The sequence below is a fragment of the Musca domestica genome, unplaced genomic scaffold (genome assembly GCF_030504385.1).
Source record: "Musca domestica strain aabys unplaced genomic scaffold, Musca_domestica.polishedcontigs.V.1.1 2, whole genome shotgun sequence".
In the NCBI taxonomy this organism is placed as follows: domain Eukaryota; kingdom Metazoa; phylum Arthropoda; class Insecta; order Diptera; family Muscidae; genus Musca; species Musca domestica.
Window position 1 is genome coordinate 16,078,747 of NW_026712249.1, and position 17,482 is coordinate 16,096,228.

At 29.8% G+C, this 17,482-nt stretch overlaps 2 protein-coding genes across 7 annotated transcripts in view; both read right to left on the reverse strand.

Annotated features, from left to right (window-relative positions):
* The window catches only part of LOC101888664 (uncharacterized), a 109,692-nt gene extending 108,902 nt beyond the window's left edge, over positions 1–790 (reverse strand). For 2 of the 3 annotated variants that reach the window (XM_059121873.1, XM_059121872.1), the window contains exon 1: positions 361–790. In XM_059121873.1, coding sequence (XP_058977856.1) covers positions 361–471 — 111 coding nt within the window. In that variant the 5' untranslated portion in view covers positions 472–790. The remainder of the gene's footprint in view (positions 1–360) is intronic. The other variant, XM_059121874.1, reaches the window with a different exon arrangement.
* A 571-nt stretch (positions 791–1,361) lies between these two features.
* LOC101888089 (carboxypeptidase D) overlaps positions 1,362–17,482 on the reverse strand; it is a 111,711-nt gene continuing 95,590 nt past the window's right edge. Inside the window, exons 6-10 of one of the 4 annotated variants that reach the window (XM_059121876.1) lie at positions 12,946–12,975; positions 12,487–12,782; positions 12,241–12,417; positions 12,080–12,172; positions 1,362–5,131 (exon numbers count right to left, since the gene is read on the reverse strand). In XM_059121876.1, coding sequence (XP_058977859.1) covers positions 4,964–5,131; positions 12,080–12,172; positions 12,241–12,417; positions 12,487–12,782; positions 12,946–12,975 — 764 coding nt within the window. In that variant the 3' untranslated portion in view covers positions 1,362–4,963. Of the gene's footprint in view, positions 5,132–8,542; positions 8,750–12,079; positions 12,173–12,240; positions 12,418–12,486; positions 12,783–12,945; positions 12,976–17,482 lie in introns of those variants that run through there. The other 3 variants (XM_059121878.1, XM_059121879.1, XM_059121877.1) reach the window with 3 other exon arrangements.

Sequence of the window (17,482 nt, forward strand, 5' to 3'; positions counted from 1 at the left end):
TACTCTCTTCAGCTCGTCTAAAAAGGACACCGTTAAAGACCCGTTGTAAAATGACTCCCTTCAGCTCGAGCAAGTAGGATTCCCCTGAGTTCATCTAAAAAGGACACGTTCATCTAAAAGGACACGTCAGGTCCAAAAAGTACTCACTTCCCTCATTAAAAAATAGACTTTTGTGAAACTCTCTTTCCTCTCTAGTTCTCCTCTCACTTCTTTATTCTCTTTCAACACCTAAATATTTTATTGTTAACATATTTTGCTTTTTATCTCTAAACATTTATTAAAACTCCTTTAACCCTATTCAACCTGGCCAATTATACCACCCAATGCATGGAGACACGCACATCAAGGTCATCGTCTTACCCGATAATTGAAATTCTTTGATGTTGTTGTTGCTGCTGCCGCTGTTCCATATTTCGATTTACGGCGATTCATTGAATGTCCATAATACTGGTGGCTATTGAATTCGGACATTTTTTTTTTTTGAAATCCTTGCCGTCGCTATGAGATTTGAATATTTCGTTTTCACAATTTCAAAACAAACAATTGCAAATTTTATTTATTTATTTTCAAAAATATTCTTGAAGAAGAAAATAGTTTTCAAAAATATATATTTTTTTAGATTTCTTTTTTCTTTCGATTATTTCTGACGTTTATTTCGAGGCAAAAGAAAAAGGAAAACACGAAGCTAAAACGTAAACGTACAAAATATGACTGAGCTGCTGTCATGTGTGTGTGTGTGGTGAGGCAAACGAGCCGGCCATATGTTTGTTTTGAAAGTCCTTGGCCAACAACACCTGCTGTGACGTTCTCCAATTGGTTGGCTGTCAGAGACAGGTATGTGCAAGGAATTGTAGAATTGTGTCAAAGCAAGGTGGTTGTTTTTGGAAATTTTGGTTATTTGAATTCTTCTTCTTCCGGTTGAAACAAATTTGTAACAAGGTGTGATAGATTTTGGGTAGCACGACTATAATTGAAAATATTCAAAAAATGTCCGTCGTGTTTGAAAGGACTTGAACAGAAATAATTAAGGAAAAAATAAATTTTCAAAGGACTAATAAACATGAATTCTTGTATGAGATCCTTAAAGGAACCAAAGGTGACCAATTCGAAAAAATCTAAACTTATTTAAAATTTTGATGCTATTTCGGTCGATTTTTGCTTTCTTTCATAAAATTAAAAAAAAATTATGGGATTTAACTTCGTTGCAGTTTTTTATCTCACCCTGTATTTATACCACTTATTGTTTAAATAAAAAATATAAATGTATTTTTTATTGAAAATAAAATTTATTTTTCATAAAAGTTGTTTTTTTTTTTTTCAAATATTTTTAGATAAATATATACTTTGCTTTTTTTTAAAGATAATTGGTTGTCATCTTAATATAAATATTTTATGTATTTTGTTTTTTTTTTATTTATTTAACTTATTGTCTTAATAATATACATACATAGATCTTAATTAAAATATGAGAACACCATTTTATTAAATATATATTTTTCAACATTCTTTTTTATAATTTTCTTGATCTTTTTTATCCAAATATATTTGAGTTCTTATTTGTGTTTGTTTTTTTCTTCTTTTTTGGTAACAATAAATAAATCTTAAAAATTAAACAACATTCAACTACAAAAATGATTTTGCAAATTCCTTGGCCGTGGCTTAAATGGTAACAATATACTTTACACTGGGTAACATACTTTTTGTTGCAGATCGATGGTGGGGGGAATGGAGTGAAGATAATTTGAAAAGATGGAAATGAAGAGCGTCTTCTTTAAAAATGGAGGTTGACAAGGTATGTATGTCTTATGCAGGTAATCTTTCAAAAGTCCTCTCTGTTCGTGTATAAAAAATGTTGTTTGAAAACTTCCCTCTAAGGAGTCTAAAAAACTGCCTTCTGATGTCTAACAAATTCCCTCCTGGTCGTTCAATATACCTGAATATTTTTATTAATAATCGTTTTTTGAAAAATATTTTTTAAAATCACCCAGGATTTATTATAACATATTAAGGTAATTTTTTTAAAATATTTTTTAATGACGAAAAACAGTAGTTTTAAACAATATTTAAGTTTGATTTTTAAAGAATATTTTTCCAACCGACTCATTAATGTGGATTTTAAAAGATGTTTTTGTAATTGTGGATAAGAATATTTTCTAAACAATGAATTTTTTATTTTTTTTCAAACGTGGAATTTTTTAAAGTTTTTTTTTCAAAATCTGATTTTTTGAATATTTATTTCAAACGTGGATTTTTTAAAAAATTTTTTACATACCTTTTTTCAAAAGTTAGATTTTTTAAAGACTTTTCTTAAAACATGAATTTTTTTAAAGGACCCATAAACGTTAATTTTTTATTTATTATTATTTTTTTAAAGGACCCATAAATGTAGTTTTTCTATTTTTTCAAAGGTCCCAAAAATATGGATTTTTATAAAGAATTTTTTTTTCAAAGGATCCATAGATGTGGATTTTTTAAAGATTTTTTTTGAATTAAAGGAATTATTTTCAAAAGACTCATAAATGTGGATTTTTTAAAAAAATTTTTTACATACCTTTTTTCAAAAGTTAGATTTTTTAAAGACTTTTTTTAAAAGTCCCATAAACATGAATTTTTTTAAAGGACCCATAAACGTTAATTTTTTATTTATTATTATTTTTTTCAAAGGACCCATAAATGTAGTTTTTCTATTTTTTCAAAGGTCCCAAAAATATGGATTTTTATAAAGATTTTTTTTCAAAGGTTCCATAGATGTGGATTTTTTAAAGATTTTTTTTTGAATTAAAGGAATTATTTTCAAAAGACTCATAAATGTGGATCTTTTAAAAAATTGTTTTGAATGGATTTTTAAGACAATTTTTAAGACAACAAAGGACTCATAAATGTGGAATTTTTAAAGATTTTTTTCAAAGGACACTTTAAAGAATTTTTTTCCAAGGACCCATAAACGTGGAATTTTTAATGAAGGAATTAAAAAAAATAAAGAATCTATAAACGTGGAATTTTTAAGTTGTTTTCTAAGGATTTTTTAAAGAATTTTTTTTGAAACCATAGGACACATTTTTTATATATTTTTAAGAACTTTTGTTTAATTATTTTTTCAAGGAACCTATAAATGTAGAATTTGTAAGAACTTTTTTCCAATTTTTTTTAAAACCCATAAATTTAGAATTTTTTCTAACGTGGAATTTTTTTTAAAGAACTGAAGGACAAAAAATTGGATTTTGTAACTATTTTTTCAAACTTGGATTTTTAAGGATTTTTTTGTTTAAACGTGGATTTTTTAAATCTTTTTTATATTTAGATATTTTAAATTTTTATTTTTTAAACTTGGAATTTTAAGAGAATTTTTCTTCAAACTTGGATTTTTGAAAAGAATATTTTTACTAACGTGTTTTTTTAAAAGAATTTTTTCAAACTTGGATTTAATTAACTTGACCATATAAGCCCAATTAACTCATATTGAATAATTTCAACATTGGTCAACAAAATACACTTTTGGATTTTTTTAAATAAGCTATTTCAAACGTGGATTTTTGTAAGAATATTTTTTCAAAGATAACTTTTCAAAAGACCGAAGGACAGTATTTTTCAAAGAATTTTTTTAAAAGGACCGAAAGACATAATTTTTTTAAGGTGGATTATCTTCAGAATTTTTTTTCAAACATGCTTTATTTTTTGGGACCCATAAATTTGGAATTTTAAAAGATTTTTTTTGAAAGGTATTTTAAAAGAATTTTGTAGGGACAGAATTTTCGATTTTTTAAAGATTTTTTTTAACTAGGATTTTTTAAGAAAACAAAAATTCAAAGTTCAAAGGATTTTTAGGGAAAGTTTTTTTTTTCAAACTTGGATTTTTTTAAAACTTTTTTTTTAAATTTTTTCAAACATATTTTTTTAAGAATATTTTTTCAAAGACAGTTTTTTTTTAATTTTTTTCAAAGAACCCATAATCTGCGTTTGATAGTGTATAGAGATTCCCTTCTGCTGATCTCTGTAAATTCTTCTTTCAGCTCCCTTTTAGAGACCCTCCTTCAACTCGCCTTTGGATACTGAGTTCACGTCGCCAATAAAGGTTCCATTTTAGTCATTGCTAAAGACTCTCTTTTAGTCGCCTATACAAACTTTTTTCTGGTGGTCTATGGAGGCTGCTATCTCGTCGTAGCCAATGAAGACTCAATTGACATCTTCCGTAGAGACTCTCTCTTGGTTATCAGAAAATCCTCTTCAAGTCGTCAACAACAATTTTCCTGGTCACCTATGAACATTGTATATTTTTTAAGCTAGAAAAACTCCCTTCAACTCAACTGGAAAGTTTCGTCAACTCACCTGGGAACACCCCTTTCAGCTAGTCTAGAAAACTTATTATCAACTTATTAACTTCCTATATACTTCATTCTAGTTACCTATGAAAATTCCCTTCAAGTTCAATTCAATTTATTTGTTTAGACTCCCTTCTGATTGTCTCTAGGGTCCCGCTTTAGGTCACTTTAAAGAGTCCCAAACAAAGAGAGATTTAAATTTCGAATAAAAAAAAAAACAAATTAAAACAACTCTTACAATTTCTCTCTATGCTACCCTTCCCCTACATATCTGCTCTACGTTACCCAGTGTCCCATGTCCCCCATTTCCTAATTGAACTATAAGGCAGTAGTACTACTAAAATAAAGTTGATCTTGATCTGTGATTGCTTTGCAATAATATATGTTGAGAGGAGTTCCATTCTTGTTTTAAGAAACTCCCCCCCAAAAATTGGATGGTTGATTGTTGTTGTTACTGTTGTTGGCTTAATTTTGTTAGTTCTGTTTTTGTTTTTTTTTTTCTTTGTCTATTCCTCCCCCTCTTGGGGCAGGGGATCGAAATCTTCACGACTTGCTATGTGAATTATGGATAGGATTATGAAAAATGTTATAAATAAATAAATGGTACGATAATCGAGAAATATTTCGATCACAAAGATAAAGGATCAGCCAAACAGATTGGAATAGAGATTGTTGAGACCGCTGGTAATGGAGGAGAAAATGCTCGATTCACCGGCTCCATAGCCGGGTGTGGGTGGTCTATAGAGATGGGGTGGTGGTCCAGGTACGGGACGGTACAGGGGTGAGAGGGGTGTTAAGGTGCCCTCGATGCGCTAAAAGTAGAAAAAGGAAAGAAAAGATATAAGAATTTCATTAGTAAAACGTTTGTTTCTTTTGAAGAGGTTGCTAAACACTGAGAAAATCAAGTTGAAAATAACAACAGACAGACACACACACAACATTTATATGAGACACCCTGTTATTTGTTTTGTGGCGGCGGCGGTGTTTGATAACAATGCTTGTGCAGTTAAAGCCTAAAAGTATGCCATGATTTTTGTAATTAACAGAGCACATAATGAAAGCACGCACAGTTCTAAAGGAAAAAATGGTTCGTTTTTGTATGTTTATGTTTATGAATTGTAAAAGGAAAATGTATGGAAATTATTAATGCAAAATGCTTTCACAATTACAAAAACAAAACAATAAAGCAAGGATTATAATTATTACTATAAAGCCAACAAATACATATATATGTCTGTACTTACTAAAAAGTAAACTCATTTGATTGTGGTTGTGTTGGAATTTATTTTTTGTATTTATTTTGAGGGGGAATATAGGAATAGAAAAATTTGTATTGTTAGTTATACCAATTGTACCAGGCAGCAGCAGGCTTTTGTGGTTTGAAAAGAAAAAATGAAGCTATAACAATGCCAATAAAGCAAAATACAGTCAGGGAGGGTAATAAGGAACTTGAAAAGAAAATTATTGTTGGAAGCCGAAATTTAAAAACGTTTTGAAAACATATTAAATATATGCTTTCAATTGTTGATTTTTATTTTTTGAATGTTTTTTCAAAAGACCCATTTACATTTTTTTAAACATTTTTTTCAACGCGAATTAAAAAAAAGATTTAAAAGGACCCATGAACGTGGAGTTTTCAAGATTTCTTTTTCAACTGTCTTTTTTAAAGATATTCTTCAACCATGAATTTTTTAAAGATTTCTGTTTTCAAAGGACCCATAAATGTGGATTTTTTCTATGAATTTTCTCAAACTTAGATTTTTTATTTTTTTATCCAACTTTTTTTTAAATACATTTTTTTAAAGTTGATTTTATCAAGAATATTTTTTTTTTTAAATTGATTTTTAAATTTAAAATTTAAAACATGGATTTTTTAAAGATATTTTATTAACGTGGATTTATTTTGAAGATAATTTTTCGAACGTGGATTTTTTTAAATATTTTTTTTTCAAACGTGGATTTTTTAAATAATTTTTTTTCAAACGTGGATTTTTTAAATATTTTTTTTTTTCAAACTTGGATTTTTTAAATAATTTTTTTTTTCAAACGTGGATTTTTTAAATGATTTTTTTTCAAACGTGGATTTTTTAAATAATTTTTTTTCAAACGTGGATTTTTTAAATAATTTTTTTTCAAACGTAGACTTTTTTAAATAATTTTTTTTCAAACGTGGATTTTTTAAATAATTTTTTTCAAACGTGGATTTTTTAAATAATTTTTTCCAAACGTGGATTTTTTAAATAATTTTTTTTCAAACGTGGATTTTTTAAATAATTTTTTTTCAAACGTAGACTTTTTTAAATAATTTTTTTTCAAACGTGGATTTTTTAAATAATTTTTTTCAAACGTGGATTTTTTAAATAATTTTTTCCAAACGTGGATTTTTTAAATAATTTTTTTTCAAACGTGGATTTTTTAAATAATTTTTTTCAAACGTGGATTTTTTAAATAATTTTTTTCAAACGTGGATTTTTTAAATAATTTTTTTTCAAACGTAGACTTTTTTAAATAATTTTTTTTCAAACGTAGACTTTTTTAAATAATTTTTTTTCAAACGTAGACTTTTTTAGATAATTTTTTTTCAAACGTAGACTTTTTTAAATAATTTTTTTTCAAACGTAGACTTTTTTAAATAATTTTTTTTCAAACGTAGACTTTTTTAAATAATTTTTTTCAAACGTAGACTTTTTTAAATAATTTTTTTTCAAACGTAGACTTTTTTAAATAATTTTTTTTCAAACGTAGACTTTTTTAAATAATTTTTTTTCAAACGTAGACTTTTTTAAATAATTTTTTTCAAACGTAGACTTTTATAAATAATTTTTTTTCAAACGTAGACTTTTTTAAATAATTTTTTTTCAAACGTAGACTTTTTTAAATAATTTTTTTTCAAACGTAGACTTTTTTAAATAATTTTTTTTCAAACGTAGACTTTTTTAAATAATTTTTTTTCAAACGTAGACTTTTTTAAATAATTTTTTTTCAAACGTGGAATTTAAAAAAGAAAATTGTGAATGTTGATTTTTTAATGAAATATTTTTCAAACGTGCATTTTTTAAGTATTTAAAAAAAATCAAACGTTTATTTTTTTATTTTTTTTTTCAAACGTGAATTTTTTTGAAGAATTTTTTTTTCAAAGTGATTTTTTTAAAGAACTTTTTTTTTAAATGTATTATGTATGTAAGTATTTTTAAATTAAGTAGTTAAAAGAAATCAAACGTGGATTTTTTAAAGTTTTTTTTTAAACGTGGATTTTTTTAAAGAAATTTTTTCAAAGTTCCCATAAACCTGGATCTTTTAAAGAACATTTTTTCAAAGGTCCCATAAACCTGGATTTTTTTTTTAAATAAATTTTTTTAAACGTTGATTTTCTAATGAAATTTTTTTTCAAACGTGTATTTTTTTATGTAAATTTAAAAAAGATTCAAATGTTTTTTTTAATTTTTTTAAAAGTGTATTTTTTAATTTTTTTTTTCGATCGTTAATTTTTTTAAAGACATTTTTTTACAGTGGATTTTTTAAAAAAAATTTTCAAGCGTTGTTTTTTTTTAATTACATTCTTTCGAACGTGATTTTTTTTAAAGAATTTTTTTTTCAAAGTGGATTTTTTTAAAGAAATTTTTTCAAACGTTGATTTTTTAATTACATTTTTTTAAAAAGTAGATTTTTACGTATTTTTTTAACATAGATTAAAAAAAATTAAAGTTGGATTTTTTAACGATTTTTTTCTCAAACCTGGATTTTTTTCAAAGTTTCCATAAATTTGGATTTTTTTAAAGAAAAATTTTCAAAGTTCCCATAAACCTGGATTTCGAAGGTCTCATAACGTGAATTTTTTTAAGGAAATTTTTTCAAAGGTCCCTTTTAGCTGGATCTTTTAAAAAAAATTTAAAGGTCCCTTTACTTTTTTCAGAGTACCCATAAAATATATTTAGAAATAGTTTACATTTTCAATATGTTGCAAAAGACATTGTTGATAAATTCGAAATAAAATCAATTGCAACTTTTCTTCGGTTTCGAAAAATAATTGTTATAGTTGCGATAAACCAATGTTCCTTTATACCACACTAGACTGTAATCGACAAAATAAAATTGTTTTTTTTTTGTTTGCAATATTTCGGAAACATGATTCAAAAGCATGTGGATCTACAATGTCTTTAGAGTCAATTTTAATGTTTGTATTAACTTTTAATTGTTTTTGTAAAAAAAACCATTCAGCCTACTTATGATGCAAATTTTCTTTTTTATTACATTTTCTTAAATTTTCCAAAAGATAAATTTATATTTCTTTTATTTTAAAAGCGCAATTAATCAGAGGGGAAGTGAATTATTTCATCCTCATCTTTCGGAATAAATCCGATTAGTTTTCGGGGTTTTTTTGTTGTTGGTGTTTTGATGGTGGTTGTGGCAATTGTGGGCATGTTAAACTGCTGAAATACATTTTAGGGTTTTGAGAAGAATATTTAAAAGAAAAAAAGGATTACAAAAAAATTTCAGAAAAATATAAAAGGTAGGAAACAAACATTAAAAAAATATTTTATAAAAATTCTACTAAATTTTTTAAAGGTGCAAGCATGCTGTTGTTCTCTTATTAAAAACTGTTGTTTGATAAAGTTGTTGAATAAGAATTTTGAAAAAAAAAATAGATCGGTAAATAACTGATATTCGGACTGGCCGAATAGTAAAGTACATTCGATTAGGTTTTAGTTTGAATAGGATTTTTTTTTAATTTATAAAACATCGAAGCGTAAAGAAAGAGATGAAAAGGAAGGAAAATACCCTATTTACTATAAGTAACCAAAAAAAATAAATAAATAAATAAATAAAAATAAATAACAATTATTTCACTGTTGACAGAAAAAAGAAACCCCGAAAATATTTCCTAATTTTGGATATACTTTTTCCTCGGCCCTTTTCTTGTGGAAGCATGAAAGTAGCATAAAACTTCATTTTAGGTTGAAACCCTTAAAGGTTAAAATTTCACTATTTGTCTCAGAACAAATCGCACATCTAGATAAGACAGGTTTTATCGAAATTGGATTCGAAATGATTATAGATTAAATAAAACTTAAAATATTTGCATTAACAATTGTCACGAACAAAATCGAAAATATTTCCTAATTTTTGATTAATTGTTCCTCGACCGCTTTTCTAGTTGGTGCAACATTGAAAATAACATAAAATTTCGCTTAAAAGGAGGAAATATTCTCACAAATTTTCGTTATATGTCTCAGAAGAAATTATTAATCTAGTCATAATAGTTTTTAAGGAAATTACATTCGAAAACTTTCTAGTAACAGTGTAAATTATACGTTTACGTTATTGACTTATTAATTTTTAATCTATGTCAAAATCTCACTCAACACTTTATTTTTTGGGCAAGGTGTCAAAACAGGAAACATAATACACTAAATTTCGTTATATGTCTCAGAATAAACTATGTATCTAGGCATTATAGTTTCTAAGGAAATTACATACGAAAACTTTCTATTAAAAGTGGAAATTATAGGCTTATGTTTTAGATTTGTTAATTTATAATCTTAGTCAACATTTCCCTCAACACTTAATTTTTTAGGCAAAGTGTCACAAGAGAAACTATTCTATACTAAATTTCATTACATGTCTCAGAATAAACTATATAAATTTAGGCATAATAGTTTTTAAGGAAATTTCTTACGCGTACGTTTTTGACTTATTAATTTTACGCGTTTTCCATCTAAGACAAAATCACCCTCAACATTTCATGTTTTGGGCGAAGTGTCAAAGGAGAAAATATTCCATTCTTCTCAAATTTCATGGTAAGTCTCTGAACAAAAGGAATGTCTTTACTTAATATAAACCACATAAAAATATCATTGATTTTGGTTTAAGAAAAAATATATTTTATTTTCGACAAATTTAGGTTTTTTTTTCGAATTCCCTGGAAAATGCCAGCCTGAGCAGTGGAATTTGTGGATTTCAACTGAATTTAGTCCGCTTTGTAGATCAAAAGCCTCAAAGTGTTTTGGGGTTTCAAACCAAACTTTGTTAGGGCTCTACTTAACATAGCACATTAACGATACCTAAAGGGACAACAGTATTTTGATGTAGAGCTATGAAATTTAATATAGAGTTTCGGTTTGCTTCATGAGTCATTTTGGGCATAGCACCCATATAAGGGTAAAATCACGATTTCAAGTCTATTTTACGTTTTACTAATATATTCCATTCAATTTCGCCAATTTTTTTCATTTTGAATTCTTATTTTTTAGATATGTTATAAGCAAAAAATTATCAATGTATATAGGACTACGTTTTGGTGCTATTAAACATACACATAAGTTTTATTTTGACATATATGGTTCTTTTGACACTTTTTGTGTAAAGCGAAACTAGAAAAAATATTAAATAAAAATTGTTAAAAATATTTAGAGATATTTTTTATTTATTTATTTTTGCAGCATTCTACCAATTATTTTCTTGATCTATAATGAAAATAGAGATTTCATTTCTTTGGCGATTTATAGTGAAATTTGATTAAGAATATTTTTGTCTTTTACTTCATTTTTCTAAAATGATGCTTTGTAGAGGAATTCAGCATAAACTTATATAAGGTACGACTTTAATCCGAAAATGTGTTCTAAATATTAAGGAATTCCTGGCGTTTTGTACGATTAAGACTTTTCATGTATTCTGAAGAATATCAGTGGGTTTTCGCGACAGATATATACACACAGCCAATGTTCGATTATTTAAATATAATTTGACTTCTGTTATTATTATTCAAACTGTTAAATCTCTATGAAAGAGGTGACATGTCAGGTTTTTAGTATATCGGTTACCCTTCACTTTATATGAGATATAAGATAATTTTTGAAAAATATTAAAGTGAGCGTGGCGTACCAGATGTAGTCGACCATTTTCATATTTCATCTAATGCAGATGATATAATAAAATCACAATAACAAAATCGAACATTTATATCAAATTTTATGCGAAATCATAAATTCTATGTTCATCTCAGGTTTCTGGTAGAGATAAATATTTAGAAATAGCAAGTTGGAAGGAATCGCTGACTTGTTTCCCCAAGTTAAGACAGATAAAAGTATGGATAGTTAAAATGTTCATGGATAGTTAAAATGTTGACCCTTTGTGGGGGAGGTACTAGAAGGAGTGGACCGATATATCCCATCTTCACAACAGATCGTGTGTTAGTAGAAATATTGTGATGTGTATAATTTGAAGACAGTCGGACTCTTACATCACATTTTATAAGAGTTAAAAATATTAAAAATGTTGACCTCTTGTGGGAGAGATACTTGATGGAGTGGACCGTCTATTTGTCTATTTTCGCACCTGACCTAGAACTGATGTAAATATTAGGATTCGCAAAGTTGGAGCAAAATCAGATCATCATTTATTTTTCTGCGCAGCAAATATTTTCTTTGGTACCAGAAGAAGTGGACCGGTATTGTGCATCTCCGAAATCGATCTAAGTTTGACAATAATATTACGATGTACAAAGTTTGGACCAAAATGGTACATGATAGACATACAGATGAATATCGCTAGATCGATTCCAAATGTGATTTGGTCAAAAGACACTCAGCGCCTAAAACCTTTATTTCGATGAGGCACGTTTTCGCCGTATAAAATGATATATATATATATAGGAACTACTCGTTTAACAAATCTCAATCTTATCCTCAACACCTGATCGAATGTACTTCCAAAATAAATTGAAAAATTCGCATAACAACTCATATGAAACTTAAACGTACCTTAGATGGCTGCAAAGTGACATTTAACAATGTTGGATGTTGTTCGACAACCACAAATTCAATTTCTCGGGGAGAATAGCCCTCAGCAAAGACCTTAAAATGAAAAAAAAAACAATGTTCAAAAGGTCGATCAAAATAAAAGAGCAACTTGATCCACTTACCTCCAATTTATAGTAACCAGGCAGCAATATTCTCCAGAACTCACCGTGTTTGGTTGTTTGGAAACCAACATCACGACCCTTGATTTTCAGCGAAGCTCTTTCAATGGGATTATTGTTGTTGTCAAAGACAAAACCCTGGACACCGCGATGAGCCTCGGCCAGGAATTTGATCATGGACTGGAAAAGGGGAAAATTTTCAATTAATTCAATGAATATCTAAGAGTATGTTTTATTGTGGTTACTCACCAATTGATTATCTTCCCAGTATTTCCTCAACTCATAGGCTGGCGGATATTTACAGCATGATATTTCCAAAGTAACTTCCATGCAACCATACCACACATATTGATAGTCCTGCATACCTCCCGTCAATGGATACCAGGCAGCACCGTTGGTGATGCCATTCTCAAAGGCTGGCGTGGCCGATTTACATGCCACTCCTCGTGACATTTTGGCATGATTTTTGGCATAAACCAACGATAGATGTTTGAAGACATCGTCGTCGGGTGTTAGCGAGGGAGCCGCCGAATACGTTTGAAACACTGCGCCCAAAGGACATGTTTTTTGGAAAAGGAGTAAAAAAATTGGGGTTAGTTTCGTGATGATAATTTTTTGAAATTAATTTAAGATATTTTTTTTTTCGTTTGGATATGCTACATTGGGCTACTATAACCCAGGGGAGTTGGAAAAAAGGGTTCTACTCACTCGCGCATAAAGCCGATGATCTACAGATTCCTTTTAGTCGCCATATTGGTTTTTAAATGAAAAAATTGTAATATCACTTTATATACAACTGATTCAATAACTACATAATGTCAGATGATTTGGAAACGGCAAAGGGTTCGATGGCTGGATTTATGAGCGATTTGTGATAATATGAGTTGAAATGATAGCGAAAGTGATTGGATGAAATGAAAATTTATTTTGAGCTTATATAGCTCTGACAAGTTTGAAAGACCTTTGATAATAAAATCATGTTTCAGATCGATTTCTAAGAAATCGTATTTAACACTGTGCCCAAAAATAATGAAATGAAAAATCTAGCAGATTTTGAAAGTAGAAACTTTAAAGTTTATATCTCAAAATAACCAAATTAAGAGGGCAAGTTCCGCCTTCTTCCCCATTTTTTGAAATTGTAAGATTATGATTCCTTGGAATTTTGGAAAACAATATCTTCGTCAGATTACTGATAACTATACGCGGACTATTTGCTTGAGAATTTTACCCTCACTCTACCTACAAAAGGGTCTTTTTATAGCCGCCACCATAACATGGAAGGTATATTAAGTTTGTCATTCCGTTTGTAACTCATCAAAGCTGTATACAGGGTGAGATGAAAAAACTGCAACCAACTTCAGACTGCTGTCATTTCTAAACCACTCGTCCGACAGCTGTTAAAATTAATCCAGTGAAAGCTCATTATATTGTTTACAATCGTACAAAAGCATTTTGGTGAGAAATTTTCAGACAAAAAGTTTTTCGCGTTGGAATTCAAGCGTGATAGTGTGATTTCTTTATATTTTGCAGGAAAATCACAAGTGGTTATCGTTAGAGCACTCCAGTATTTAAATGTGAATAACTACGTTGTGTCTCGTGCCATCGCTCGTTACCGTGATACTGGTAACATAGCTCGACGTCAAGGAGGTGGAAGGAAGCGGAAAAACAGCAACATCAGAAGAAATGGTTCGAAAAGTAAAGAAGCGACTCGAAAACAATCGAAACCCGCGTCGCAGTGGTCGAAAAATGGCTCGTGAGCTGAACATATCGCATATTTTCCATTCGGCAAATATTGAAAAATGAGCTTTAGCCCGAGCCCATTGAAATTTCAAAAATTGTAAGAACTTACACCGCAACGGAAAGAAAATAGACTCAAAAGAGCTAAAGAGTTGTTTTGCTTGGCCGAAAGTGGTGAACTGCCGAATTTGGTTTTCTCCGCTCCGATGAGAAAACATTCGTTGTCCAGCAGTTGGTAAACAAAGAAAATGATCGTGTTTAGTTGCCAAAGAGGAAAGCTGAAAATGTGCATCTTCGGTTGGCCACTAAAACTCAAGCGCAGGCCATGGTGATCGTGTGGGCCGCCATAACAGCCGATGGTCGCTCTCCGCTCGTATTAATCGACCGTGGCATCAAAATAAATGCCGAATATTATAGCGAAAATATTCTGGAGGGTGTACTAAAGCGTTGGGCACGCACCTTCGGTTATGGTGTGGGCCGCCGTAACAGCCGATGGTCGTTCTCCGCTCGTATTAATCGACCGTTGCATCCGAATAAATGCCGAATATTATTGCGAAAATATTCTGGAGGGTGTATTAAAGCCTTGGGTACGCAACCTTTTTGGCCGCAAACCTTGGAGATTCCAACAGGACTCAGCACAATCGCACTCAGCACGCGCCACCCAAGAATGGTTACAAAATGAGGTTCCTCGCTTCATTTCCAGCTCACAATGGCCACCAAAATCTCCGGATACCATTCCTTTGGGCTATTGTGTCTAGAGTATTTTGGCACTAAAAAACCCAAGGTTTGGATCACCTCAAGCAGAGCAACATTCGGGCAGCGTTTGACGGTTTCATTGGCCGTTTGAAGGCCATAAGTTGTGCCAAAGGTGGCCAAACGAACAAATCTAAATGTATTTTAAAATTTTAAGCTATTTCCGACATTTTTTGCTTTTATTCAATAAAATTTTAAAAAATGTAAAAATTATGGCGTTTGTCTTTGTTGCAGTTTTTTTTTTATCTCACCCTGTAATTTTCTCAATTTTAAATGTAATTTTCATAGAAACTATTGTACTTAGATATGTGGTTTATTCTAAGATTTGTAGTGAAATTTTGTGTTGAAAATATCTTCTCTTGATACCTTTCACCTAAAACGAAATTTTATGTTATTTTCAAGCATCAAATCGAAAAAAGACCGAGAAAAATGTATCAAAAAAGTTGGGGAATATTTTCGATTTTTTTTTTTTTTGCGAACATTGATGCAATTTTTTATATATAGAGTGGAAATAGAGAATTCTCTTCTTTGGTGACTTATAGTGAAATTTGATGAAGAATAATTTTGTCTTTTACATCTTTCTTCTAAAATTATGCTTTGTTGGAGATTTTTGCCTAAACTCACAAAAAGTACGATTTTAACCCTCGAATGTGTTTTTAACATATACGAATTCCTTGGTGTTTTTTTAGACGTCTTCCAAGACCTGTAGTAAAAATGTATGGCAAATAATTTTGCAGAATATTTTGACTTGCTACAATCCCGTGAAAAGAAAGTATTTGACTGTTTTTGCAAAATAGTCAGGCTTAATGCCATTATTGTTATTTTTTTAAAAGCAATGTTTGTTTACTAGTGGATGACGATAGTAATGTTTACCAGGGGGTAAGGCAGGGAATGCCTAGGTTTCGGAAAGAGGCACCAATCCTCATTAGTTCAGTAATTGACCATATTTTAAAAAGGACCAAAAAGACCCCTATTTTACTCGCTCGAGGGTAAAAATGTTCGACCAAAATATTTTTAATTATTAATATTGGGGAGTATTTTCGTTTTTTTTTTTTTGGGAATATTGATGCAATTTTTTTATATATATAGAGTTGAAACAGAAATCTCTCTTCGTTGGTGACCTCTAGTGAAATATGATGAAGAATAATTTTGTCTTTGACGCCTTCTTTTTAAAATAAGGTTTTCCCAGAGATTTTTGCCCAAACTCACTAGAAGTACGTCTCTAACCCTAAATTTTTGTTTTTAATATTTGTGAATTATTGGTAGGATTACGATTTTTGACGACTTCTAGGACCTATAGTAGAATCTTATGACAAATAATTTTGTAGAATATTTTGACTTGCTACGATCGCGTTTAAAGGGAGTTGTTAACCACTTTTAAAAAATGGACCAAAAAGACCCCTTTCTTGTCTAGCATGAAGGTTAAAAAATATTCCTCGTATTTTTATCAGCAATATTGCCAAAGACACTATAAATCTAAAACGCACGGATTCCGAGGAACATTTCCTAAAGTCTGGAAAAGCAGATAACTTGCCCCCTATGTTGGTTATTATACCCTACACCACAAGGTGGTCTGGGTATTATGTCTTTGTGCATTTGTTTGTAACAGGGAAAAGGAAACGAGATAGACCCATAGTTCCTTTTGATGATCTGCATAGAACCACATTCTGAGTCGATTTATGCATGCCCGTCCGTCCATCCGTCTGTCCATGTATTTTTGTGAACAAAGTACAGTTCGCATTTATTACCCTATCCAGATGAAATTTTGCACAAATCATTTGTTTGGCCCAAGGACGAACCCAATTAACCCTTTACCCTAATCGATAAAAATTTGGACATAGCTCCCATATATATCTTCGTTCGATTTGCCTTTTATTGTGCACCAAACGTGTAATATCAGCCCGAATAGTATGGAATTTTGCACATACAACCAAATTAGGCCTGAAAATAAGTAAATTGGATCGAAATCGGTTCAGATATAGCTATAGCTCCCATATATATTGTTCATCCGATTTGTTGTTTTTGGTCCTCCACAGCCGTAATATGCACTCTGTGACAACAATATTTGGGGGAAATATATCAAATACAGCTCAGAAATAGCTTTGCTTAATTTTATCAAGATCGTTTCGGATTTGAATATATATCTCCCATATATAACTTCGTCCGATTTGCCTTTTATTGTGCACCAAATGTGTAATATTTGCCCAAATGAGATGGATTTTGGCACATACTGCCGAATTGAGTCTAGAAGGTAGTATGCCAAATTTGGTGAAGATCGGTTTAGATATAGCTATAGCTCCTACATATATTGTTCATCCGATTTTTATATTTGTTATCCACAGCCGTAATATGCACTCCGTAACAACGATATTCAGGGAAATATATGAAATACAGCTCAGAAATATCTTTGCCAAATTTTATCAACATCGGTTCAGATTTGGATATAGCTCCCATATATATATCAAATGGGCAATACAAGTCCGAATTTAAAAAGATACAAATGCTTCGGCATATTTAATCTTTTAAACTTTAAATTATAATTATAAACATAGTGTGTATGATTGAATTCTCTCATAAAAACTTTCAATTGTTCTGTGGAGCTCTACTAAATTAGCAAAGTGGTGTACGTTATCATAAAGTCGGCCCCGCCCGACTTTACGGGTTTTTCGATGTAAACTTTCAAAACGCCGATACAATAGTTGTTGAAAAAAATTAATTTCATTGCACACGTAAGGCTTTCGGTATGAAAATTTTC